Below are 24,008 nucleotides of genomic sequence, written 5' to 3'. Positions count from 1 at the left end.
TTTTTTCCTGAGAAGATTTATTTATCCTTAACAAACCTGGATTACATAGAAAACCCATTATCACCATATTAAATAACACTAAAATTAAAAGTATTCACAGATATAGTTGACTAAAGCAAGAACATAGAGAATAGAGACACAATAACAAATCCTAATCCATAAATTCAATAACTAGCAGCAATATTTAATCCTTTTTGCATCAACTTCAGAAATGAAAAAAGGAGGGAAGTCAGAATTTGTAGAGGATATAACAAAAAACCATCCAACCAGGTACATGAAGAACTGCATATGCAACGGTTCTGTTGTTGCCTTTGATAGCCACTAGAAAACAGAGGAATTCTTAAGCCACTGTCATTATCATTTATTGTAATCAACAATAACAAGTTCAGTATTCATAGATACAAGATTTTGATAAACATACATTGCCAATATTAAACTAGATTGAAAAAAAAAATGCTGTACGTCTATGATCAAGTGCAAAGAAAACCTTATTTGAACACCCATTCTTTCACTTGTGAATATAATCTTTCAAAATGTCACCTTTATGCAGATCCGCAGTCCTTTTCCAGTTCTCTACTGCTCTACGCACAGTAGCATTTGCTTCACGAATTTCCTCTGCAGAAAACTTGTGTTCTATGATTCCTAAGGGTCCAGGTTGCAAAACCCTCACTACAGTTTCCATCTCTTGCTCCAGCTGCCTTTGGGAATATAAACAGTAACTAATTTTAGCCAAAATTAAATTGGGAAAAACCACTAGAAACTCGTTTGAAATACGTAGAACCAGGGCATAACAATAAGAAACAGGGATGAATACCTGAAGATTCTTGGAAAGGGTAAGGCACTGCCTAGCCGAGAAATTGATATGGGCATTCCTTCTCCCTCTCCACACCCACTGTCCAGAGCGACGACGGCGATTGATAGCTCGCGGCTACGAGCGAAGGAGAAGGTGGTAAATGTCCACGGGAGCTTTCCGACCCCACAAGGCCCCAATGCAAGGTTTTATGGGCCTAAATTCGGGCCTGCGGCCCACACTCATAGAAGACCAAAGTCCAGCCCTTTGAATATCTATCATAGGCCTAAACAGTCATTTCCTTTGGATATCCATTATGATACCTAAACTAACTTGAGAACAGGATAAGTTAGACCAAAGTTCAGTCATTTGGACATCTGTTATGAGTCTAAACTTGAGTATTAGGCTAAAGTATAGCGCCTGTTCATAAGAGTGTTGTGGGAATCAAAATAGGAATCTCCCGAATTCATACGGTTTGACCCCAAAAAGATTTATCAACCATTATGAGGTCTAAAATCACTTGATAACATGATAAGTTAGACCAAAATTTAATATTTTGGACATCCGTTATGGATCTAAACTCGAGTATTAGGCTAAAGTATAGCGCGTGTCTATAAGAATACTGCAGGAATCAAAATATGAATCTCCCGAATTCATATGATTTGGTCCCAAAAAGATTCGCCAACTAGTGATTGATCCAACAGACTCCAATTGTTAGTATTCCCATCAAAGACATGTTTTACCTCCATCATTGTAGGGACATAATCATGCCTGAAAATAGAACCTTGCTTGGCCTTCGTTTAAACATCATATTCAACTGGTTCACCTGGTACTTGAAACTCTGTGTAACTCTATGTAACATGTTTCCATGGACATTGCTAAGCTGTGTTGTACAAATTTAGCTTAACCCTTCATCAGAACAAATTGTGTGCTCCAGATTCCATCAAAAACCTCCAGAGATCTCATCTCATTCCACACATAAAACTAAGAATCAACAATGACATTAATTATCTGGACACAATCACCCTAGAATATGTAAATATATATATATACTATACACTCATTTAGTTACTTGTTCTCACACCTTTTTTTACAATCAAGAAGCCGAGTGACGCCTTCGCTTCTGAAACAAGAATCGATTTTCTGAACTGGTCTTCCCCCCTGTAGGCTTAAGACTGTTGATCCGGAAAAGGGAATTGAGCTTGCTTAACTTTCTGGTGAATGATTTGAATAGCTTGTTTGCAGGATGAGTCCTCACTAGCTCCTGTTTCATAGACACATGGTCCTTCTCTAAGTCTGTCAGTCTCATTCTCATTCTTGCAACTTCAAGCTTCAGCTCCCGGTTCTCCCTTCTCACCGACGCATAGTTGTCTCTCGGGGAGATTGCTCCGCTTCCTGCACCACTGCCTGAACGTCGAGGGAATTGACTGTTGATTGAGCCGAAGAAAAACTGGTTTTGTCCACCATTCATTGCATTGCGAAGTCTAATCTGCTCAAAGTATAGAACTTGGACTGCCATTTGTACGGGCAGCCTTTCGTTCTGCGCTGCGTGGCTGCAAGCTTCTTGAGACAGTTTCTGGGAATCAATCGTTTTGCACAGTCGATATCGTTCAGAATCCTTGACATTAGGATGAACCTGCAAAGGAGACTGTTAGAGTTGGTATTTCACATGGTTTGAGACATTTAGATGAACATCAAGGTCTGGTTATGAAATGAAGGATGATACTAACTTTGAGGAAGATGTCGACTGCTCTATACAATCCATCACTCACTATACGAGCATGGTCCGGAAGTAGTTCTGCCAGTGCGATGAACTTTGATGGCACCAAGTTCGAGTCTAGTGCAACTTCTGCTAGATAATTGTCTAATAACTTTGATACCTTGATGATTGAACTTTGCTTAGGAGATCCAGGGCTATCGAAATCATAAACCATTTCGCTTTCATCCCTCAACTGATTATCTTCGTCGTCATCTTCGTCCAGGTTCAAGAAAATGGAGAAGATCCTCAAGATTGACTCTGTGTCATACATGGTGCTGTGGTTGTTTCCATGTGTATTAGATGGAATTAGAATGTCTTCGAGAATCGCCTGATCCAATTGAAGACCAATCCGTCTCTCCAAATCCGATCTGCAAGATGCAGATACTGATGCTGCTATAGCAGTTTTTAATAAGCTAGAAAGAAAAGCCATTGGAACTGGACTTTTCCTTGATTGTGTTGGGAGTAAGCTCACTATTGCTTCCACAATGACCCTTTGTTTCTTCTGCAACTCCAAGTCCAAAACACTTCCTTTGGCCACTTGAGGATCCCTAACAACGAGACCCTGAAGACAATTGTGGGCATAATTGAACAGAATTTTACTAATCATATCCTGCTTTAGCCCCTTTGATTTCACTGCAGAGAGGACTCGTTGGAAGAAATCGAGACCAAGCATTGTGAGCGACTTCCCCCACCAATCTGAAGGTGTTTCTGGTTCCATATTAGGCATAGTTTTTCCAGGAAAGTTATGGTCAAGTTTCAATAAGCAAGAAGTGAGTTGCTCTTTGCATGCATTGTTTGCAATTGCAGTGATAAGCCGGTTAACTAGGTTGATCTCTTCTGATATAGGCAGTAGGGTCTCACAATGATGAAGAACTGATATTGAACTTGATATATGTGGGAGCACCATATCCTTCAAATAAGCTTCAGCTCTAGTCTCCAGATTTTTCTCTGCAAAATCCTCTGTCATTTCAAGAAAATGAGCTACACAACGTACCATCGCGACATTTGATAGCGTAATCTCAACATGTATTCCATAGCAGAACTTTGCAGCAATCTCAAATGCCTCTGATCCACCGGGTACAGCTGCTAGACTGATTCGAGAAACTTTGGCATCCTTCGATTCCACCAAGAGTCTACGAAGTCTTCCACTTCGAGAAACTAGTGGAAACTGCATAAGTTCGCCATGACAACAACAATTAAAGTTTCCATTAAACATCATATCTGGAAATCACCCATTTCTGAAATAACATTTCAACTACAAATTCTATATCTTTTCTTAAAAAAAAAAAAAAAAACTAGAAAGTCTAATCTGCTACATGTGAATGTCTATATGCATATCAGCAGAATTTTTGCTTACTTTGTGTAGTGCAAAGTTTGATGCCCCAACTTCAACGGTAAGATCGCTTGAAACGTCAGAAATCGGCCTGCAAAAAAGGCAACCAGATTAAAAGTTATGTCGCAGAAAGGAAATTCTGAACAAAAAAGAAGCAAAATCAAGCACATACATGTTTGGTAGTAACATTAGTTTAGGGACTATGCAGGAACATATACTGCAAGCCTGCACCCCCATGTTTGAAAATATAAGATTTCTAAGGAGGCTACGACAGCAACAGTGACTTCAAACTCACAGACCACACAAATATCTAGTGATGATATGTAAGAACTACTAGTATGCACAATTTGATCTATCTTGATGTTATAGATCTGACATTGATGGCCCCAACTGGAACAAATCAAATACTCAATAATTACTTAATGAGTGAGACAAACTAGCAAGTAGATTATATATAACAACACGGGTCGTTAGTTGAGATTGTGAACTTGATCGCAATAACTCTTAGCGCAAGCGTGAAGTCATGAGTTCTAAGTGTGAACTTGATCGCAATAACTCTTAGCGCAAGCGTGAAGTCATGAGTTCTAAGTGTCATGGGTGTTTCCATTATCGTAATTTTCCCAGCTAGGTGGGTTCCACATCACCAAAAAAAGTATATTATATATCTACACAGACTTTGCCTCACATAATATGTGAAGAAAGGGTTTCCTGTGAAGTGAGGGATACTGATTGAACTAATTGGAATTGGCAAAAATAGCAAGACATGGGTGATGGGTGATGGGTGATGGGTCCCTTTTGGATAAGAAGGTTTGTCAGACTCTAGAAATGTAGTACAGACAATTTCTGTCCTAGTTTTATGACCAAAAAGCATAATTGGGAACACAAGAATTATTGTAGAAGAGGACACTAATGTTGGTTTCTATTGTTGATGGTGCAAGATGAATGTTCACACCAGGACTTACAGAAAGTCTTCTATGTCAAGACACAGACTCTCACAGATCTCTCTGTATCTGATGGTGAGAGCTTTGGAATTTATTCTACTTGATATTCTTGGCAAAAAAATAATGGGTCTCTCAATTCTAGTTGTTCATTCTGAATTTGAAAAGACACAAACCCCATCAATAATTAACTGCAGAAAAAACTCTGCTTCCTGAAATCAAAAGTCACAGTTGCGTCTGTCAAGACTTAAATCCCACGTTGGTCTGTCATAACTCCTCAACCATTAACTAGGCCTTTTTTGAGCTCAGTCCAAAAGAACAAAGTCGTGCAGGCAAAATTAATACTTACTGTAAATCAATGAAAAACAGCAAAAGCAAGAAGATTACCATTCTGTTGCATGCCGGATACTGGAACTAGGACGAAAAGATCTCTTCCCAGATACACTTGGTTTCAGTTCTCCAATTGTAACAACACCCATCTCTTCAAACAAGAAAAAGCCTGAAACTTTCAGCCTTATTTTCCCACCCAGACCTCAGTACCACAACAACACACTAAAAAGCTTCCATCTTTCAAGAACACCCCAACTGTTTTAACAACCCTTCCACTCATCCCCGTTAAAAACCCAAAACTGGGTTTCCCTTAATTTATCTGCTAATGACAGATAGTTAAGAACCCATTATCTGATCAGTTTGTAACAGGGAAAATGTGGAGTGAATTGAAAGTCACATGAACCCATGCAGGATTAAAAGGAAAGACTTTTGGGGGGAGATTACTTTAATGGAGTGTTAATGATGTTCTTAATCTAAAAGTCAAGTGTGTGTTTGCACTTTTCGGTGAAAGGTAGGGGAGAGGGGTGTTTGTGTTTTTTTGAAAAAATTTGCTGGAATCCTGAAGGGTTTGCAGTGCTTTTGAGGGATGTCATCATGGGTAGTGAAAGCCACCCACTTAAAAAAAAGATTTAATCTTGAATTAATTAAGTTCATAGTATGTGTAAAGCTCTAATCTAACCCTATAAAGTGGGAATTAATTAGGATGGGGGATGAGTTGTATTAGATGCTATAATGAGAATCATTAAAGGAATAGTATTGATCCCAATTAAAAAACAATTGGAAGTGATTGGTTTACAAATAATGGTGTGTTATAATTCAACCCCAAACACCAAAATATAAATTATTCGTTTTGGGTCAGAGGCTCGCATGGATTTGTTCTCCTACACCGTCTCCGTAGTACCAGACTCAAAATAATAAGTTGGTTTTGTGAGAGATGTTTGGATTTTGTTTATATGCTATTTGGTGGAGTTCTATCAATCCGATGTGGTCTTGCGGAATTACAAGTATTGACACGTTGCAAATGTACTATATGTTTGTGTGACAAGTATTGGACTAATCATGGCTATGATGCACCCTTGAGAGCCAATGATGTTCCCATTAATTTTGTGCTTATATATATATATATATTGGATGGGATGAGTACTCTTGATTTATTACTGCCACATAACCAAACAAATGGTACTTTTGATTAATCTCAAGTGGTTAAGATCATTCCATCATATGCCATTCCAATCCCTTTTAACTTTGCTTTCTCTCTTAAAAAAAAAACACTTTGCTTTCTCTTAAAATATTGGCCTCAAATTATTTTGTATAAAATATGTGGTCCATTTTGATAGAAAATTAAATCTATAATTAAACATTTTATATTACATAAACAAATTCAAAACAAAATTGGGTGATAACCACTTCCGAGTCTCGCATTCGATTTTACCCGACTTATCTTATCGTCAGGTGAGAAATTTTTGTGCGTTATCCGTCATGCTTGAATTTAGTCTGTCCAAAGTACAAATTTGTGTCGTTCTAGGATTTTTAAAAAAAACACTATTAAAATGTAATTAAGGGCCGAAAAAGGCACAGCACGTTTTGGGTAAAAAGACTAAAACTTGAATGATTAGTGCAGAAGCAAGATTGTGACCAAAATTATGGAGTAGAGAAGACATAAAGAGCCCACCATTCTTTAACATGATGGCATGCCATTTATGCACGTAATATATATGTTATTAAAGGCTTATCAATATCCTCTGTTAACTATTTTAATATCATCAACAAATCGTTCAAGGATAAGCATCATAAATGCAACTAAATAGACATTTTTAAGTTTTAACGACACACCATCATAATCACTCATTAATTGCCTAACGATAATTTTTTTCCAGGATCAAATCATATGAGTTCAAAAAATCTTGAGTTTGATTCCCATAAAAAATGATACCCTTGTGGTCATAAGCTCGACTTGTATGATGTTGTTCCGGTTACCATAATAAAACCAAACCAATCAAATTCCTTTTGTTTCTCTTTTAAATCAAATGGCACTGAAGTTGGGACAGGAATTTTGTTATCTAATGGGCCTGCCTATGGAATTGGGCCCTGCAATTCATGTTTGGGCCTAGAAGAGTTAATGGGCCGTGATACAATATCTAGTTAGTGGTTAGTTACTACATCGGATGCTTTTCATGTCTTCCCGCTAAAAAGCCTCAAACTATCATGAACAACATTAACAACCATGGAGGGTCAAATGAATTTTAACTTCTATTTTCACCTTGGGCTTTATACACAAAAATTTCTCAATCTCAATGATGGCTCCCAAAGTAAAAAACTGTTTTTACCCCCTTTCACTTTGGCATTAGTGTTACTGATATGGCAAGGCAAGTCGTAAAAAGTAAAAACGCGGGATAGTCGAGTTGACTGGGGATGAATCCTAGACAAAACCCACTATTCATGAAAAGGAACTGCAGTGTTTGTCATCATTCAAAATAAATAGGAATGAAGAAACAGAATGTAATCCAACCCTAGCAATCCCACAGTACCTGGAACAGGTCCCTTCTTCATTTGTAAACAGCAACAGAGCCAGTCCTTTCGACCTTCAGGTTGCTTCGGAACCAACCAGAGTCTCACTGCCGGGCACAAAAAGACATCAGCTGCATGGCATTGTGGACAGTGAAAGCATCGATGATTAAAAACCATCCAATCTCCAGGCAAGAGATGCAAGGTGAAGTTTAATGCATGGCTCTTCCCCCGCACTTGGCGTAATATTCATGTATGGTATGAGAATGAGATACCCTATATGGTTAGTAACCAAGAAAAATCATTTACAAATGAACTTGCATCATAGGTTAAAAAAAGAAAAACCACCATAAAAATGAAGAAACGTACAACAAGTTCCTTCATAAACGAAAAAACAATATGCAACACAGCAGACATTCATATTCTAGAACAGGGTTAAGTGTGGTACCATACAGTCGCAATACGGCAAAGATTTTATTCTACAGCAATCTAAGCATTCATAGGTTTTTTTTCCACTGATCAATCAACTTAAGTCCAAAGCAATCATAATCAATTACAGAAACAAACTTGAATCTTCACAGATGCAACTCAATAAAATGAAGAGGAAGTGGCGAGAATTTTTTACATTCAAAGGACTTGTCACTGTTTCAATTCAAAGAAACATGCTAACCCCTCAAAAATGGTAATCTCTTGCACCTCAAAATAAGGCTGCAAGGAGATGCCTTCCTGTAACCTTCAAACACTTTCTCAAATTCCCCACTGGAATCCAACCAAAAAAAACTTAGAAATTACAAAATTGGATCGGTCCCAATTCCAAGAGGACCAGAGGGAAATATGACCAGAGTAGAATAACACACGAGATTGGGATGAATAGGCATGAACATACAATAACATGAGGAACTGTTAGCCTTTTCATTGCAACAATGATCAGACCACAAGTATAATACTATAATCATGACCTGGTGAAGGAGAGTTGTAGGCTGACCCAGTATACTTGCTTTCTGGGTGTTATTACTTGAAAAATGAGGGGGGGACAGTTCATTTTACTTTGCCACAGAGGCTTATTTAAGATAATATTAATAGATTACGATAAACATGATAGATAGATCCCTCCTAATTCGAGCTAAGCCACACGTTGTCCACAGATAATGAAGGATGGGGTTTGGTTTACATCAACTTAAGTGACGACCTCACTGCCTGGTCTTGTCTTCTACTATTGCTTAGAGGAACAGAACTCTGACCTGAAAGTTGCAAATCAGAAAGTGAAACAGACCCGGTCTGAGTAAACATCAAACAAACCGAGCTACTAGCGGTGTTTCTGGACGAAGAAATCATGCTCAAATATGATTCCTTTCCCCCATGAAATCAGTTCGGGTCATAGATCAGAAGAAGAGGAAACGGGGGCCAGAGTACCCAGCAGTGACCCAACTGGGTAGGGAGAAACTGGCATATCAGTTAGAGACGATGCTGATGGACTATATCTCATTGCTCCCATTGGATGATCAAATTTGCATGTAGCTCCAAATTTGCAGTGCCCGTTTTGCAAGTAGAAAACACAGGGTTGTACTCCCTGTATTAAGATTTAAGATATGTGATCCAGCATAAATAGCTATTCAAAATAAATCATATGCCTACAAATAAATGCCACACTAAATCATAAAGATGAAGTCCACAATGGGTAAATGATAACAAGCTATTAAGGATAACACTGGATCTTCAAGATCTCAGTCACAAATAAAGCCAGCACAATATCAAAATTATACACTCTTGGTGAGCCAAACAATATCAACCTTGAGCGATTATGATATATAATTAGAGATAGTAAGTAAAGTCCAGTTATGGAATTGTACATACCTAAACAACTCTTTAGCTATGCGTAGCTCTCAGTCATAATTAAGGTTTTGTTCTTCCAACAACACAATAAATATGACAATATAAATCCGAAGAATTACGCAAAATGTCTCACTTATCCAGCAGTAATATTCTTAACTTGTAGGGTGTCTGATTTAGCGACGAACTTTGGGGAGGTATTAAATCTTGAATAACAGAAAAAGCCAACTGTTGCGACCCATGCCCTCTTGTTCTATACCTTTTGGAAAAAGCAATTGAACAAAAACTATGCCACAATCACAAATTAAGTTGGCTTGTTGATTTTTTTAAAAAAGTTGGCTTATTTTATTGATTGATCAAATTCTCACGTCAGAGTGAATGAAATACGAGATATAATTTAAGAAAGTGCCCAACTATAGGTGAAACAATGTCTCAGAAACCATCACTATCCTGTACTTATTCGAAAATTTTCAAAAATTGAAAAGGATATGAACAAATAAAAGAAAAAAAAGATTGTAGAGACCAGATGATATGTAGAGAGTTCAATAACTAAGGGTCATGCAAGATGCATTTCACTTAGTGAAGCTGATGTATACATGTTGCAAGTCATTCCATCACTCAACTCTAGACTGAAAATCCAACTTAAACTCGGCGACGGAGAGATAGGAACTAATGTCAAGAACAAGTCAAATACTGTTGGTAATCTTATGACATATAAAGGTCAAATGTCTTTTACGAGAACTCCATCCCCCATAAAATACTGTTGCTGCTTCCCCTACGCTAACTTAGTCAACATAATCTATCAATTGGATGAGTTTGCTTCTTTAATGTGCATAATTTGTTCATTCCACTAACCAGAGCAAAAGCTTCAACATACTTTTACTTTCCTTGCCACATTTATCAGGATCTTCAAACAAGAGAACAGAAAGGAGAAAAGGTCCAAAAAAAAAAGGTAACTTGCAAGAAGCTACTAGTACAGCCTCACTTTTATCACCAAGTTCTAATACTCCAGGATTGAAATTGGGACTAACATCATTTATCGCAAGCATTGAAGAAAACCAAGTAAATTTGCATACCGGACGGAAAGGTAGACCAAGTGGACTCAGGAAGCAATCAGATCTTGGAGCAGCCCGATCACGTGGGTGATGAAACCTACAAGATGATCCAAATTTACAATCCCCGGTTCTCAGGTAATACTGGCATTCAGGTTCACCAGGCCTCTCAGGAAACAACTGTTCCAAATGACTACTTCTTGAAGGGCCAGCAGAAGAGGGTAAAGAAGGATAAGGTCCTCCTAGTGTAGGCGTGGCAGAAGATAGCTGAGTAACTCCATACAGAGAAGTTGCTCCTACACCACGTTGAGCACCCGGAGATAGAACAGGGCTTACAGGGGCCTGAAGAAAGTAGTTTAAAGAAGGTATTAAAATTCCGTATAATATAGGCAACATCTCAAAGAGAGCATTATCATCATACCGAGTATGGATTCCAACCCGGTATAGGAACAACTCCAGGGGGAAGTAGCATGGGACCATATGCACCTTGCACATATGAACCAGGCAAGAGCGGCGGCCTCGCCACACTCAAGCTGGTGGATGCACCCCCATATTGTTCAGGTATAGGAACTGAAGGAGACTGCACCGATGGATAAAACTGAGGTGCAGATGCTGGCACTGATGTGCCGGCTGGTTGAGGATGATGGAATTTACAAGTGATACCAAATTTGCATTGCCCCATTCTCAAATAGTAGGAGCATTCTTTTTCACCCTGTTAAATTTATTTTTTTTTAGAAAAAGAACCAGTAGTACAATAAAATCATCAACATTCTACGAAAATATAAAATAAATGCAAGTACATATAGGGTAAGGGAGAGAAAGGTGAGTCAGATGGTTCTAACCGGCCGTAATGGGTATCCATATGTATTAAGAGGAACATGGCTCATAGATCCACCTGCATGTTTTGGATGGTGGAACTTGCAGGATGCACCAAATTTACAGGTTCCAGTTTTTAAATAGAACTGCAGATTTGCACAGAAGTTTCATAAGATAAAACTGAAATTCCAAGAGATGGTAGATATATCAAATTAGATAGAGACTACTTTAGCAATAATCCAAGAACCCTCAGAACTCCATTTAAAGTTCTACCTGACATAAGGGTTCCCCCACTCGTTCTGGGTACTCCCCAGTAGCTCTTACAGCAGCTTCAACCTACATGGTACCAAACAAGGAAAAATGAGAGAGTCAAATTTTTACTCTCATCTAAGTGGCCTGGTGGAAGAAAAACAAACATACATATGCCAATGCTTTAGTCAAAGATTTTCAAGCCCTGGGTTCCTGAAAACTCCTCTGCCAACTGAGACATGAACCAATTTATTTGGGCTGGCCTAGATAAGATGGGTATGCGCCATCTAAGAACTGGTATAAAGCTGTTTTATTTTCAGCAAATCCCTCAGTAAGCAAACCCCGGAACAGGGGGGGGGGGGGGGGGAGAAAGAAGTGAACTTTGAACATTATTGAACTTTAAATAGACCCAAGCACATAACAATCCCTAAGATTGTGCAGCAACAATATATGTTCTACTTTCTATTTTTCAGTGATCAACAGTATATTCAGTGTTTTTTTTAAATTTTATAAAATGCAAGACCCAGGTGGCTTAAATCAGAACCTGATTAGTCTGATGAGGATACAACAATAGTGGAGGAATTACCGCAGCCCTGTTACGAGGATGATTGTAACGGCACCTGATACCATATCCACAGAAGCCAGTTCGCATGTAATAAACACAGTCGGGCACGCCGGGCCGCTCAGGATAAGATTCGCTGCCACTCAGTCCCAATCGCCACATTGATTCTACACTCCAAGAACACCAAAAACTATCAATAACTATTAAACCCTAAACAACAGGACACTATCAAAACCCTAATACTAAATAAAGAAGAAAAACAGCATATTCCTGTACGGGAACGAGATGAGTGTGAAATTAAATGAAATTCGAATAAAGTAAGCACCTTCAAGCCCGGTTTCACCACCCGCCGGTCTCCATTCAGGTTGCTGACCCGGTTGAGACCCATTCCTTGTCAGATTCCGACCGTAGAAGTCCATCGGCAATGGCTTCCTCTGTGACTACGGTAAACTATACAGGACCCAAAAAGAATCAGAGACCGTCCTAAGAGAATCTAAACTGTTCGCGAATGTTCAAAACTAATCGGAAGAGCTCGATCGAGTGGTGTATATGTATAAGAGTAAGCCTACAAGAGAGGTGGAGGATGCTTTCGCAGTGACGAAGCTCTCCCTCTCTCTAGGACTGACTGTACGGTCTTGGCTTTTGGCTTCTTGGCTCACGGAGTTCGATTTCTCTTATTTCGGCCTCTGCTTTTTAGTTATTTTTCTTTTTTAATTATTTATTTTTTGTCCGTTTCTATACCCGCCAAATAAGCTTCCTGAAAGAGAAAATTTTCCCGGAAATTGTTTAAAAATAATAATAAAACTGGGGTTTTCCTCCTTAATCAGGTAACCGACACTGGTAATCAGTAAATGACCGTAGTGCCCTTCAGATCTCGGCATCAGAGAAGACAAAAAAAATGAAGGAGTGGTTTATGACTATGACAGCGTTGCATATAAAAATATACAAATGTTACGTGATACAATGATGCCGTTTAGTTGACTGAGTGAAAATCGATTGAACGGTCAGGTTAGGACAGTAATTGAACGAGCTGAAAACTAGAGCGAGGTAGGTCGGCCAAGCAATTAACGTCTAGACCTCATTACATGGTAGTTACCTAAACACCCCAAGAGAAAGTGGTCAACATGGGAGCTATGCCCCAAAAGAAGTGGAAGAGTACCAGGACATGGAGAGCACGTGTCAGTCAAGGAATGACTAGTTATTTAGCATTATTGAGAAGTTAGGAGAACATGGGACACTTAACAACAAACCAACGAATCCAATAATAAATATCAATGTTAACAGTTTTGTAGAACATGTATATAAACTTAGATTTTAGATTTTAAAGGATTATCAATTAAAGACTCAAAAAGAGCATGTAATTTCCGTTTCGTAACTTTTAATGCAATCACCCTTTTTACTTTTTCTTCCTCGTGTGCTTGTGCCCCTTAGAGGCCACCCTCTTTCTCGTATTTGCACCACTTTTTAGGACTTTATTCCAATAGATTTGTATATTGTATAATCTCATTTGTTCGCAACACTCGAATTCCGTTGTAAACAGACAAATAGGACAATTTTGTCATTTTGATATTGGACAATTTTGTTGACGAGGCAACTAAACAATTAAGTCAAAGGTTTTTGTGTTAGGTTTTCTAAAATAGCTACTCAAATTTTGAATCTAAGGTATGGAATGTTCCAACTAAGTTGGAAAAAAGCTCCCATCTATAAGCAAACATGTTTTAATAATAAAGGTCTCATTGTCAAAAAGTTAGGAATTAGGATTAATTTTTGTCAAGGTAAAAGGTGAAGGTTTAATTTTTATGTCCAATAAATTTATTTAGAACTACCCCACAGGTCAAAGGCCATGTAATTATCTGATGTGTGTGGAGCACTGGGTTCACTTACCCAAGATTTACAATATATGACGTGATCTATTGTGATCGTATTGAATGTGGAACCCACACAAAGTCTCACATTGAAAAAATAAAAAGAAAATGTGTGGTTTATAAGGTATGGGGAGGTCAAACTCTTTGGTTTAAACTTTTGAGTAAAGATTGGCTTTTCTATATATCAAATAAACCCACATCATACATTAGGTTCATATAACGTGAGCTCACTTCCGGTCCAAATTATTTATCATTGAATGCGTTCCTTATAGCATAACTGGTTAGGGGGGAAGTTTGCTTCTTTCAATATTGAGAGAGATTTTTTTTATGGAATCCGTACATGAAATTACTAAATGTTTGTGTGACACGTGTGATTTAGCCTTAGAGTATGCAAAGGGGAGCAAGAATCTTAATTATAGTGGGCCTATAAAACCATGTCCAAAGTCCAACGAAACTGCGTGTGGTTGTTTGGGCCTAGTTGTAATCCACCACTTTGGGCTTTTTATGTATTGGGCCAATTCTTCTGTGGACCAAATCACATAGTTCCAGGTGTCGAGGCATCAGAAAAGTCCACATGTCAGCGATATGACTCATCATCATCGAACGCCTCCTCAAATATGGCAATTCCTCTCAAAGCTTCTTTCTTCTACTCCATACCAAGCGAAACCGGGTCTATTCGTAGTTCTATGCTCAAAAGACTGCTGCTTTCTCCTCCTTCTCTACTCCGCTCTCTTATCCAGAATCACCGCTACATATTGCAATCGTTTCCAGTGTCGAAGAAGTGCCGATTCAATTTCGAATGCTCTTCTAGGCCTTTCTCGATCATTTCGTCTCGAACTTTTCGTGCTGACAGGGTTCTTGCCATGGCGGAACGAGAGGATACGTCAAAAACGGCGTCGCATTCTCACAACTACACCAATCGCCTTGCGGCTGAGCACAGTCCGTATCTTCTTCAACACGCACATAATCCGGTTAGAGCCAAAGCTAAATTCCTATTTCTCTGTGTGTAAATATTGGGGGGAATTTGGAGGTGTCTAATTTGTATGGGTTGCAAAAAAAATTGTGAATTTTCAAATGTTTAATAGACTGATACTAAGTTGCTTTGTTGAATTTCTTCTTATTTCCCTTGTACGGGTTGAAGGTTGATTGGTATCCATGGGGAGAAGAAGCCTTCGCTGAAGCTCGAAGGAGAGACGTGCCTATCTTCTTATCAAGTAGTCACTCTTTCTTTACCCACCTTCCAAAGTGCCTATGTTTTTGTAAATTTTATGTATTCAAAATATGGACCAATTTGCGACTAATGATGGTTATCTGCTCATGTATTCTGTGCTTGAAGTTGGATATAGCACTTGCCATTGGTGAGATTTCTTTCTATAGTTTCTGATTTACTAGACGCCCATAGAATTTGGTTGGTGAATGAATAAGATCTGACGATTTGAAATCATGGAAAAGGTGTCATGTTATGGAGGTGGAGTCTTTTGAGAGTGAAGAAGTTGCAAAGCTGTTGAACGATTGGTTTGTTAGTATTAAGGTGAGTGCCTATCTAGCCTTGTCACTTTATAATATGTTCCGTTCATAACCTCTCTCTTTTTTCAGTAGTTCTATCAGTAACATGTAAGTGCAACAGGTGGATCGAGAGGAACGACCAGATGTTGACAAGGTAGAGTAAATCTCACTACCATAAGCCTATGGGAATTTGGTTGATGTTCTAGAGTTCTTCTCGTCATTAAGTTTTCAGCTTGTCATTCCTTACGAATGAGAAGCTGGCAAATTCAGGTCACGTTCTATTAGTACAAGTAAGGATGTACCAATAAAAGAAAAGTTAGAGCAGTATATGTTTCTGACAGCAGTTCGATAATAGAACTTTTGAAGTTACACTCAGGTTTGCCTCTATTTTATATTTATGTAACAAAGAACAAAATTTTGGCGGAAGTAATTTATTTTTCTGCTCATTGGTTGATATAAATTGAAGTGACGTCTCTTCTTTTTATCCTTGATATGCTGAAGAGTTACCTTTTCTTTTTTCCTTCTTTACCTGCAGGTATATATGACTTATGTGCAGGCCTTGTATGGCAGTGGAGGTTGGCCACTCAGTGTCTTTCTTTCACCAGATTTGAAACCTTTGATGGGTGGAACTTATTTTCCTCCTGATGATAACTATGGAAGACCAGGATTCAAAACTGTACTTAGGTGTGCAATAGAGGTTCTTGAATTGATTTTCCCCCTTGTTTCCTTTTACCTGCCCACCCCTTGGCGCCTGTACCTCTTTTGGACCTGCAGGCCAGGGAACGATGTTTTTTTATTGCAAATACTTGATTGCAACAGTGAGAATTTAAGATGAATTCCAGAGATAACCTGCTCTGTCTCCTTCGCTTCCACTTGGTCATTTCATTCATTTCTGTGTTGTTTCAGAAAGGTCAAAGATGCCTGGGGCAGTAAGAGGGATGCTCTTATTAAGAGTGGATCCTTTGCTATTGAACAACTGTCAAAAGCATTGTCTGCTAGAGCAAGTTCGAATAATTTGCCATCTGGGCTTCCACAGGACGCATTGAACCTCTGCGCAGAGCAAGTACTGTTTTATTGCAGTCTGAATTGCCTTATCTTTAAATTCAATGTCAAAGTATAAAGTTTTTGAATCACACCATGGAGAATGAGTTTCCTTCCCTGCATTTCTATGGTGTTATTTCAGAATGCCTTTTGAGCTCCAAGAAATTTGCTTTGAAGTGAGAGGCAGTGAAGATTTTGATGTTTTTGAATTTCTTTGGTGCTTACCTCAAATGTATCATAATATCATTTGGCATGAAAGCTTTGTGTTTTGAGAATGCTATTAATACGAGTTTAAGAACTTGATTTATCCCGCTAGCTTGTAATTTAGTCTTACTGGTTGACATTGATTTCCTCTTCAGTGCTTCCTTTATGGTTAATTGTCATCAATATTTATTTGTTATTATCAGAATAATCGTGACCCTCCTACTTGATATCTATTGCAGCTTTCTCAAAGCTATGATCCGAAGTTTGGGGGATTTGGATCAGCCCCAAAGTTTCCAAGACCAGTGGAAATACAACTAATGCTTTATCATTCGAAAAAGTTGGAGGAAACTGGGAAACTAGGAGAATCAAATAAAGGTCGGAAGATGGTTTTCTTTAGCTTGCAATGCATGGCAAGGGGAGGCATTCACGATCATATTGGAGGTGGCTTTCACAGATACAGTGTGGATGAGTGGTGGCATGGTCAGTTCTCCTCAAGAAATAATTGTTTCAGAGAAAGTATTCTGTAGAATTTATGAATAATATGTTCTTGATCGATTATTGAGATAATGGAGTTTTGAAGTGTTGCATTTCTTGCAGTTCCACATTTTGAAAAAATGCTCTATGATCAAGGGCAGCTGGCTGATGTTTTCTTGGATGCCTTTTCCATCACCAAAGATGTCTTCTACTCTTTTGTGGCACGGGATATTCTTGATTACTTGAGGAGAGACATGATTGGTCCTGAAGGTGAAATCTTTTCAGCAGAAGATGCCGATAGTGCTGAGTCGCCAGGGGCTATAAGAAAAAAGGAAGGTGCTTTCTATGTATGGACTAGCAAAGAGGTATATTCAACTTCTCATGATCTTTGGGACATTTCTAATCCTTGATGTGTTTAGGTTTATGTGTCTTGGCTTGAATGAAATGATAAAAAGATCAATAGTTAAAACATTCATCACTCTTCTTTGTTGCAGACCTTGGTATTCTGTATTTTCTTTTTTGATAAGTTGGGATGTGTCTCTTGTGTGTGTTTGTATCTCTAGTGTATGGTGATAGATAGCGAGGGAAAATTCAATCTGCTTCCTCCTCTCATCTTTGCATCCCCTCCCTCCTCCTAGTCCTCCTGTCTATATAATCTCTCCGTCCAACATTTTATGGCTGCATTATTCTGCTCTGAACATGAAACATAATATAGTTATTCTTGTTCTAAAATGCAAAGGGGTCAATGAATACTGTATAGTCTTTTGAAGTCAAACCGTAACTGTGTTTCCATGGAATGTGAATATTCTGTCGTGAAGTAGTTGGAAACAAAACTTTCATAAAACATATTCCCCTATGAAATGATGTTGAATCATGGTGAGGAGTGAGGACCACATTATTTTAGGAAAACGATCAAAGGGACTGGTATTTTTTGATGGGTAGTCAGTTGCTGTGCCATGTTGCGTTTCAATTTGATTCCAATAGCAAAGTTTCCTCACATTATTCTGCATTAATAGTACTTATAACTTTCCTCAACTTGCTGCTTTCTTCCCCCCACTACAAAGGGGCATAATTCCTTATATTATTTGGCTTCAACTGGTTTTTTTTTTTTTTTCTCCGCCTTGGAGAGAAACCAAGCTGATTTGAGTACTGCTCATATGGAGTTCTATTGCATGCATCTTGATTACTTGGGTGGAATCTTCTGCAAACATATAGCTATGCTTCTTTTTACTAATTTATGATTCTGTGTGTGGCAAACAGATATGTACATCAATTCTCATTTCCACTTGGTCTTTCAGATTGATGACATCCTTGGCGAGCATGCAAATCTTTTTAAGGAACATTATTACATAAAGCCTTCAGGGAACTGTGACCTTTCTAGATTGAGTGATCCTCACAACGAATTTAGTGGGAAAAATGTGCTCATTGAAAAAAATGACTCTTCTGCCCTGGCATCGAAATTAGGCATACCAATTGAAAAATATCTTGAGATATTGGGTGAATGCAGGCAAAAGCTGTTTGATGTAAGGTCACATCGACCAAGGCCGCACTTGGATGATAAGGTGTTCTCTTGAGCTAAGTTATATGATACCTGTGTAAATGCTGTTAAGTTTCCTCTGTTGGGCATTAACAAACCAGTTGTTTACTAGGTAATTGTCTCATGGAATGGACTGGTGATTTCATCATTTGCAAGGGCTTCCAAAATCCTCAAGGATGAAGTTGAAGGCACAAAATTATACTTTCCTGTCACTGGTTGTGATGTAAGATTTAGGAACTTTGGCTTGTGGAATTAGCAAAATTACCATATTACCGACTTTATTGATACTTTTGTGCATTTTGTTCTACAAATTCCAGCCTAAGGAATACATAGCAGTTGCAGAGAAGGCAGCATCTTTTATCAGAAGGAAACTTTATGATGAGCGCTTGTGCCGGCTACAGCACAGCTTTAGGAAAGGCCCATCTAAAGCACCTGGTTTCTTGGATGATTACGCTTTTCTGATTTCCGGATTATTGGATCTTTATGAGTTTGGTGGAGGAATTTTTTGGCTAGTTTGGGCCCTTGAACTGCAGAATACACAGGTACAAAGTGCCAAAACTCTCCCTTTCTTCCATTTTGTTTGAACTTTTGTTCCGTCAATCTACGTTTAAATATTTCCAGGATGAATTATTTCTTGATAAAGAGGGAGGAGGCTATTTTAATACTCCAGGGGAAGACCCTTCAGTTCTTCTCCGTGTAAAGGAAGATCATGATGGGGCAGAGCCCTCAGGAAACTCTGTTTCTGCAATTAATCTTGTACGATTGGCTTCAATGGTGGCTGGCAGTAAATCTGATCATTACAGACAAAATGCTGGACATCTTCTGGTACTTTTGTTTCGTTTGATTGATGCTTCACAACTTGTATCAGGACTGCCCATTGTCGTAACAATACTTGATATACATTCTGGATCATGATCATGCAGGCAGTTTTTGAGACGAGATTGAAAGACATGGCTACGGCTGTGCCTCTAATGTGTTGTGCTGCTGATATGCTCTCTGTTCCTTCCCGAAGGCAAGTTGTCTTGGTTGGCCATAAGCCTTCTGCGGAGTTTGAAAACATGCTTGCTGCTGCTCATTCAACATATGATCCAAACAGAACTGTAAGTAATAACGCTTCAGTATGATGCTTGCAGGACTTCTTGCTTGATCGTCTTTAGTTGTGTGACGCATTCATCATGTTGCTTACAATTTGTGGCACAGGTAATTCACATAGATCCTAATGACGCAGAAGAGATGGAATTTTGGGAAGAAACTAATAGCAACATTGCTCTCATGGCGAAAAATAACTCTTCTCCAGACAGTGTGGTTGCTCTTGTCTGCCAAAACTTCACCTGTAGCCCTCCTGTCGTCGATCCCAAGTCTCTCGAAACTCTCCTATCTCAGAAACCGTCATCTTCTGCATAAGCTGTGCTTGCTCGGAATAATACCATGGCAATATGTATTTCTGTATGGTGATGTATATCTAGTGAACAGTATTGTTAATCTCCAGTATAGAACTAGTTATAGGTGAGATCAACTTCTGGGTGGTAGTGAGGATGCCATTTATTTGTGTTTCGACTTCATTGTCCCTACCAAAGTTGAAATCTGCAATTAGACTAATGTTTTTCTCAACTTTCCCTATTAAGGGGCATGGTTTTATTTTTGCCCTGCTGTGTACTGTTATGGAACGTATGGTTTTATTTTATGTGCATCGTGTAAGATATGTGAGTTCATGAATTCGCTTTCATGAGCGATGCTTCTCTTGCTTTGATAACCAAGAACAACAATTTTGAGGATCGTCATTTTGATATTTGAAGTAAAAAGAGACCTTTATAGGTTCTATATTTTTAATAACCAAGAACAACATTGTAAAAGTTTGTTATTTGAGCATTTTATATGGGTCTAAGCTTGGGTTATCAGATTTACGTGTTTAAAAATTTTATATCTGTTCAAAGTCAATACGGTTTGACCTCAAACAAATTCACTATTGGCATATACACCGAAGTTTTTTGAATCTCTCATCGACAATAAAAGTTGAACGGAAACTCAACATGTAGTCACAAAGATATTGCCTTCGAACTTTTCGAATTGATACGGTTTTACCTCAAACAGAACACACAGATTGAAAAATTAGCGTCAAATGTACAAAATATTTATCACACAAAACAAAACGCTCACAGATTTAATCATGCATTTTCTTTAGAGAATCCGTGTATCTTTTCATCTTTGGTAGAGTAACAATTTTGTGGGTCGGGTTATTTATTTTTATTAGGGTATTGAAGTTCCAGTCGGATCACTTCCCGACCCGAACCCAACTACTGTTCAAGTAATAGAGCTGCTAAAACCCTCTCTCCGAGATTTTGGCTTCTATTGATGGTCGTTCACCGGACCGGAGCCGCCATGGAAGTTATCCACAACTTTCAAGTTTCATGCTTTAAGACAGGAGTGCTCAGTGGTTGTTTTCCATTTGCTGTTCCAAAGGTAATTCCTATTCAAGAGATTTACAGAAGAGGTGCTGCAATCCCTATCGCATTTGTCTCTGTCAAGAACCAATCAACTCAAAACGCCGTCTCAACCAAAAATCAGGATTCTTCCACCGTCGCCTACCTCATAAGTTCATGTGGGTTGTCTCCAGAATCTGCAATCTTGGCATCCCAGAAGGTACAATTTCAAAACCCGGTGAGACCCGAATCTGTTCTTGCCCTTTTGAGAAATTACGGGTTCTCAGAAACCCAAATCTCTAATATAGTCAGGAAACGCCCAGTCCTCCTTTTATATGATCCCCTGAATATTCTTTCGCCCAAACTTGAATTCTTTCTCTCTATAGGCATTTCGAGAGCTGATCTTGCTCGGATGCTCTCTTCAGACCCAACCATTTTGACTAGAAGCTTGGAGAACCAGATTATACCCTCTTATAACTATCTCAAGAGTGTGCTTTTAACTGATGAAAAGATTTTTTCTGCAATGAAGCGCACTACTTGGATCTTTTTAAACAATCATTCCAAGAATTTGAAACCAAATATCACGTGTTTGAGTGAATTAGGCGTGCCGCAGTCATGCATTTCTCTGTTGCTGACTCATTTTCCTGAGGCTGTGATGCAAAGGCATGACCAATTTAGCAAAATTGTGGATGAGGTTAAGGAAATGGGGTTTGATTCAAAGAAGTCCACTTTTGTTTTAGCAGTACATGTACTTTCAGGGAAAGGAAATCGGTCGACATGGGAACGGTGTGGTGAAGTTTATAAGAGATGGGGTTGGTCTAGCGATGAGATTCTTGCAGCGTTTAGGAAGCACCCACATTGTATGATGCTATCAGAGAAGAAAATCATGCAGGGAATGGACTTCTTGGTGAAAAAGATGAGGTGGCCATCCAAAGTGATTTCTCGATTCCCTCTGGTGTTGTCTTTTAGTCTGGAGAGGAGAACTGTACCCAGATGTAGAGTAATTCAGGTTTTGTTGTCTAAGGGATTGATAAAGGACAGTTTGAGTTTGACTAGTATTTTGGTGCCTGTAGAGGAGTATTTTCTGCAGAGGTTTGTGACCAGATATGATGTGGAGGTACCTGAGTTGCTGAGTGTGTATAAAGGAAATGTGGATCCTGAGGACATATAAGTTATGTGAAATTGGTGAGAAACTAAATAGTTTACTTGATTGTTGTGATAGAAATCAAAGCAATCCTTTGTCACAATAACTGCTATACTTTTTTTCCATACATTGTTTCTTACTCAATTTTTCGTTTTTCTTGCCATTTGACATGTGCAATAGTGCTTTCGTGCATTTATTTTTGCTGTATGTTAAACACCTTCTATTGATTCTGTAAAAATGTTCGTTGTTCATTACTTTTCATTACTTCCTTTGTTTCTCCTAACTTGACAAGTAGACTTTACCTGAGGGCTGAGACTGGTAATTATTTTCAGGATTTAATTGGTCAAGAATGGCGTATTCTTTATGGATCAAGGATTTCAGTGATTCACAAGTACACAGGATGATTCGTTTATAGGAAGAAAAGAGAAATCCTCACAATAAAGCCTATTTTCTCCAGCATGTATTTTATGTACAGGGCCTGATTTGAAAACCCAAGCCAGCTGATAAGCTTCCTTTTTCGGAAGAAGAGCATCAGCTGGAAATCTAAATAGTCTATGAATTTTGGATCTCAGTTTTTGGTGCGTCTATAGTATATTAGTGTCTCTTGCTTTTGTCATCTTTTCAGAAGAAGAGCATCGGCTGTGTATCTCCTCAATATATCATGTCTTTTTCAAAATTCCCACAAATCATCCTGCACTTGCTGATTAAATGCTCCTTCTAAAGTTTTCTTGATTTCCAGTTTTTGGGGAAGGAAGGATTCAAAACCAGTGAAGCTCTGTACTTGGATGTCTCGGTGAGTCCTGATACCCATGTCTACTTCTTCTCGATTGTTTTGAGCTCTCACTAAGAGGTGTGACATTGTCTTACCTTCATTGTATCCATCAAGTATTCCTCGTTACCATGAGCTGCTACTATTTAGATCCTTCGCGTCTAAGGACAAAAAGAAAAACATCTTACCTTACAAAATCTTACAAAATCGTATGGATTGTCCCTGAAACAAGAGAAATCTGCATCGAAAAAATCACAGCTTGACAGACCCGAAAGACCCAACTCCGTCCTTGAGCTTCCTGAAAGTGATGAGAAGATTGTGGAATACTGGAAGTGACAGTGGACTTTTTTGTGAACAGAATGGGTTCTCTGTCTTAACGAATTGCTGGGATTCCAACTCTTCTTCTTTACAGCTTTGAGAAGATGATTGTTCCCCGGCGTTCTCCTTCATTGAAGAACTTTTTGGACTAAATAGGAAGAAAACATTCCTCAACTATTGGATTTTGTATAAAGGAAAAGTTGATCTCCTGGATTTAGGGATGAAATCCAATGCATATGTGTGAAGCAGCTGAATGTAAATTATACAGAGGTTAAGAGTGCTTGTCACCTCTTCTTATGTAGATCTTTGCTCTTGCCTTGTTCTTGTCATGTCAGAGCATTGGATCATGTTATCTTGCTTCGTAGGTAATTGACATTGTTCTGCAATGTGGATGCATTCTTGTGGTCAAATAAGATTGTCAAGGAGGTTAAGGACTTGACCTCTTCGAGTTACCGTTCAGTTTGAGCAGTGCATTCGATCACACAAACTCACTATTTTTCTGTTTGTGCTAAGAGTTACCATCAAGTTCACCATCTCAATCAACGAGCCATTGTTCGATCATGGAT

The 24,008-nt window shown here is 38.6% G+C and overlaps 5 protein-coding genes across 9 annotated transcripts; 2 read left to right on the top strand and 3 right to left on the bottom strand.

Moving 5' to 3' along the window:
- Positions 1 to 328: 328 nt before the first annotated feature.
- Positions 329 to 975, bottom strand: LOC119982931. Its single transcript, XM_038826534.1, has 2 exons — positions 815 to 975; positions 329 to 698 (listed from the first exon to the last, which is right to left on the bottom strand). Exons 1-2 carry the CDS (start codon positions 868 to 870, stop codon positions 509 to 511), a joined length of 246 nt encoding a protein of 81 aa, XP_038682462.1. The 5' UTR covers positions 871 to 975; the 3' UTR covers positions 329 to 508.
- Positions 976 to 1,728: 753 nt separating this feature from the next.
- LOC119981674 (BTB/POZ domain-containing protein At1g03010-like) lies at positions 1,729 to 5,692 on the bottom strand. Of its 2 annotated transcripts, XM_038824760.1 has the most exons (5): positions 5,208 to 5,692; positions 4,055 to 4,107; positions 3,907 to 3,973; positions 2,521 to 3,717; positions 1,729 to 2,426 (listed from the first exon to the last, which is right to left on the bottom strand). In XM_038824760.1, the coding sequence occupies exons 1-5, from the start codon at positions 5,208 to 5,210 to the stop codon at positions 1,887 to 1,889; spliced, it is 1,860 nt and encodes a 619-aa protein (XP_038680688.1). In that variant the 5' UTR covers positions 5,211 to 5,692; the 3' UTR covers positions 1,729 to 1,886. The 2 variants fall into 2 exon arrangements, with proteins under 2 accessions (XP_038680688.1, XP_038680687.1); XM_038824759.1 differs by lacking the exon at positions 4,055 to 4,107 and having other exon boundaries at positions 5,208 to 5,691.
- Positions 5,693 to 7,573: 1,881 nt separating this feature from the next.
- LOC119983002 (zinc finger CCCH domain-containing protein 32-like) lies at positions 7,574 to 12,839 on the bottom strand. 2 transcript variants are annotated; one of them, XM_038826638.1, is made up of 7 exons: positions 12,490 to 12,839; positions 12,147 to 12,331; positions 11,627 to 11,689; positions 11,380 to 11,499; positions 10,959 to 11,249; positions 10,562 to 10,879; positions 7,574 to 9,225 (listed from the first exon to the last, which is right to left on the bottom strand). In XM_038826638.1, the coding sequence occupies exons 1-7, from the start codon at positions 12,581 to 12,583 to the stop codon at positions 9,031 to 9,033; spliced, it is 1,266 nt and encodes a 421-aa protein (XP_038682566.1). In that variant the 5' UTR covers positions 12,584 to 12,839; the 3' UTR covers positions 7,574 to 9,030. The 2 variants fall into 2 exon arrangements, with proteins under 2 accessions (XP_038682566.1, XP_038682568.1); XM_038826640.1 differs by having other exon boundaries at positions 12,189 to 12,331; positions 12,490 to 12,838.
- Positions 12,840 to 14,638: 1,799 nt separating this feature from the next.
- Positions 14,639 to 20,491, top strand: LOC119983045 (spermatogenesis-associated protein 20). Of its 2 annotated transcripts, XM_038826701.1 has the most exons (15): positions 14,639 to 15,000; positions 15,171 to 15,243; positions 15,366 to 15,387; positions 15,482 to 15,560; positions 15,657 to 15,689; positions 16,071 to 16,219; positions 16,442 to 16,598; positions 17,020 to 17,260; positions 17,378 to 17,619; positions 18,553 to 18,816; positions 18,904 to 19,014; positions 19,109 to 19,333; positions 19,413 to 19,616; positions 19,715 to 19,891; positions 19,992 to 20,491. In XM_038826701.1, exons 1-15 carry the CDS (start codon positions 14,647 to 14,649, stop codon positions 20,193 to 20,195), a joined length of 2,535 nt encoding a protein of 844 aa, XP_038682629.1. In that variant the 5' UTR covers positions 14,639 to 14,646; the 3' UTR covers positions 20,196 to 20,491. The 2 variants fall into 2 exon arrangements, with proteins under 2 accessions (XP_038682629.1, XP_038682630.1); XM_038826702.1 differs by lacking the exons at positions 14,639 to 15,000; positions 15,366 to 15,387 and having other exon boundaries at positions 15,203 to 15,243.
- A 562-nt stretch (positions 20,492 to 21,053) lies between these two features.
- Positions 21,054 to 23,885, top strand: LOC119982118. Of its 2 annotated transcripts, none has more exons than XM_038825323.1 (2): positions 21,054 to 22,396; positions 23,095 to 23,885. In XM_038825323.1, the coding sequence occupies exon 1, from the start codon at positions 21,144 to 21,146 to the stop codon at positions 22,380 to 22,382; it is 1,239 nt and encodes a 412-aa protein (XP_038681251.1). In that variant the 5' UTR covers positions 21,054 to 21,143; the 3' UTR covers positions 22,383 to 22,396; positions 23,095 to 23,885. The 2 variants fall into 2 exon arrangements, with proteins under 2 accessions (XP_038681251.1, XP_038681252.1); XM_038825324.1 differs by lacking the exon at positions 23,095 to 23,885 and adding an exon at positions 22,688 to 23,088.
- The last annotated feature ends 123 nt before the right edge of the window (positions 23,886 to 24,008 follow it).

Source organism: Tripterygium wilfordii, chromosome 17 (genome assembly GCF_013401445.1).
Source record: "Tripterygium wilfordii isolate XIE 37 chromosome 17, ASM1340144v1, whole genome shotgun sequence".
Taxonomy (NCBI): Eukaryota; Viridiplantae; Streptophyta; class Magnoliopsida; order Celastrales; family Celastraceae; genus Tripterygium; species Tripterygium wilfordii.
The sequence above is the reverse complement of the archived record's forward strand: the minus strand, read 5'-3'. Positions and strand labels throughout refer to the sequence as shown.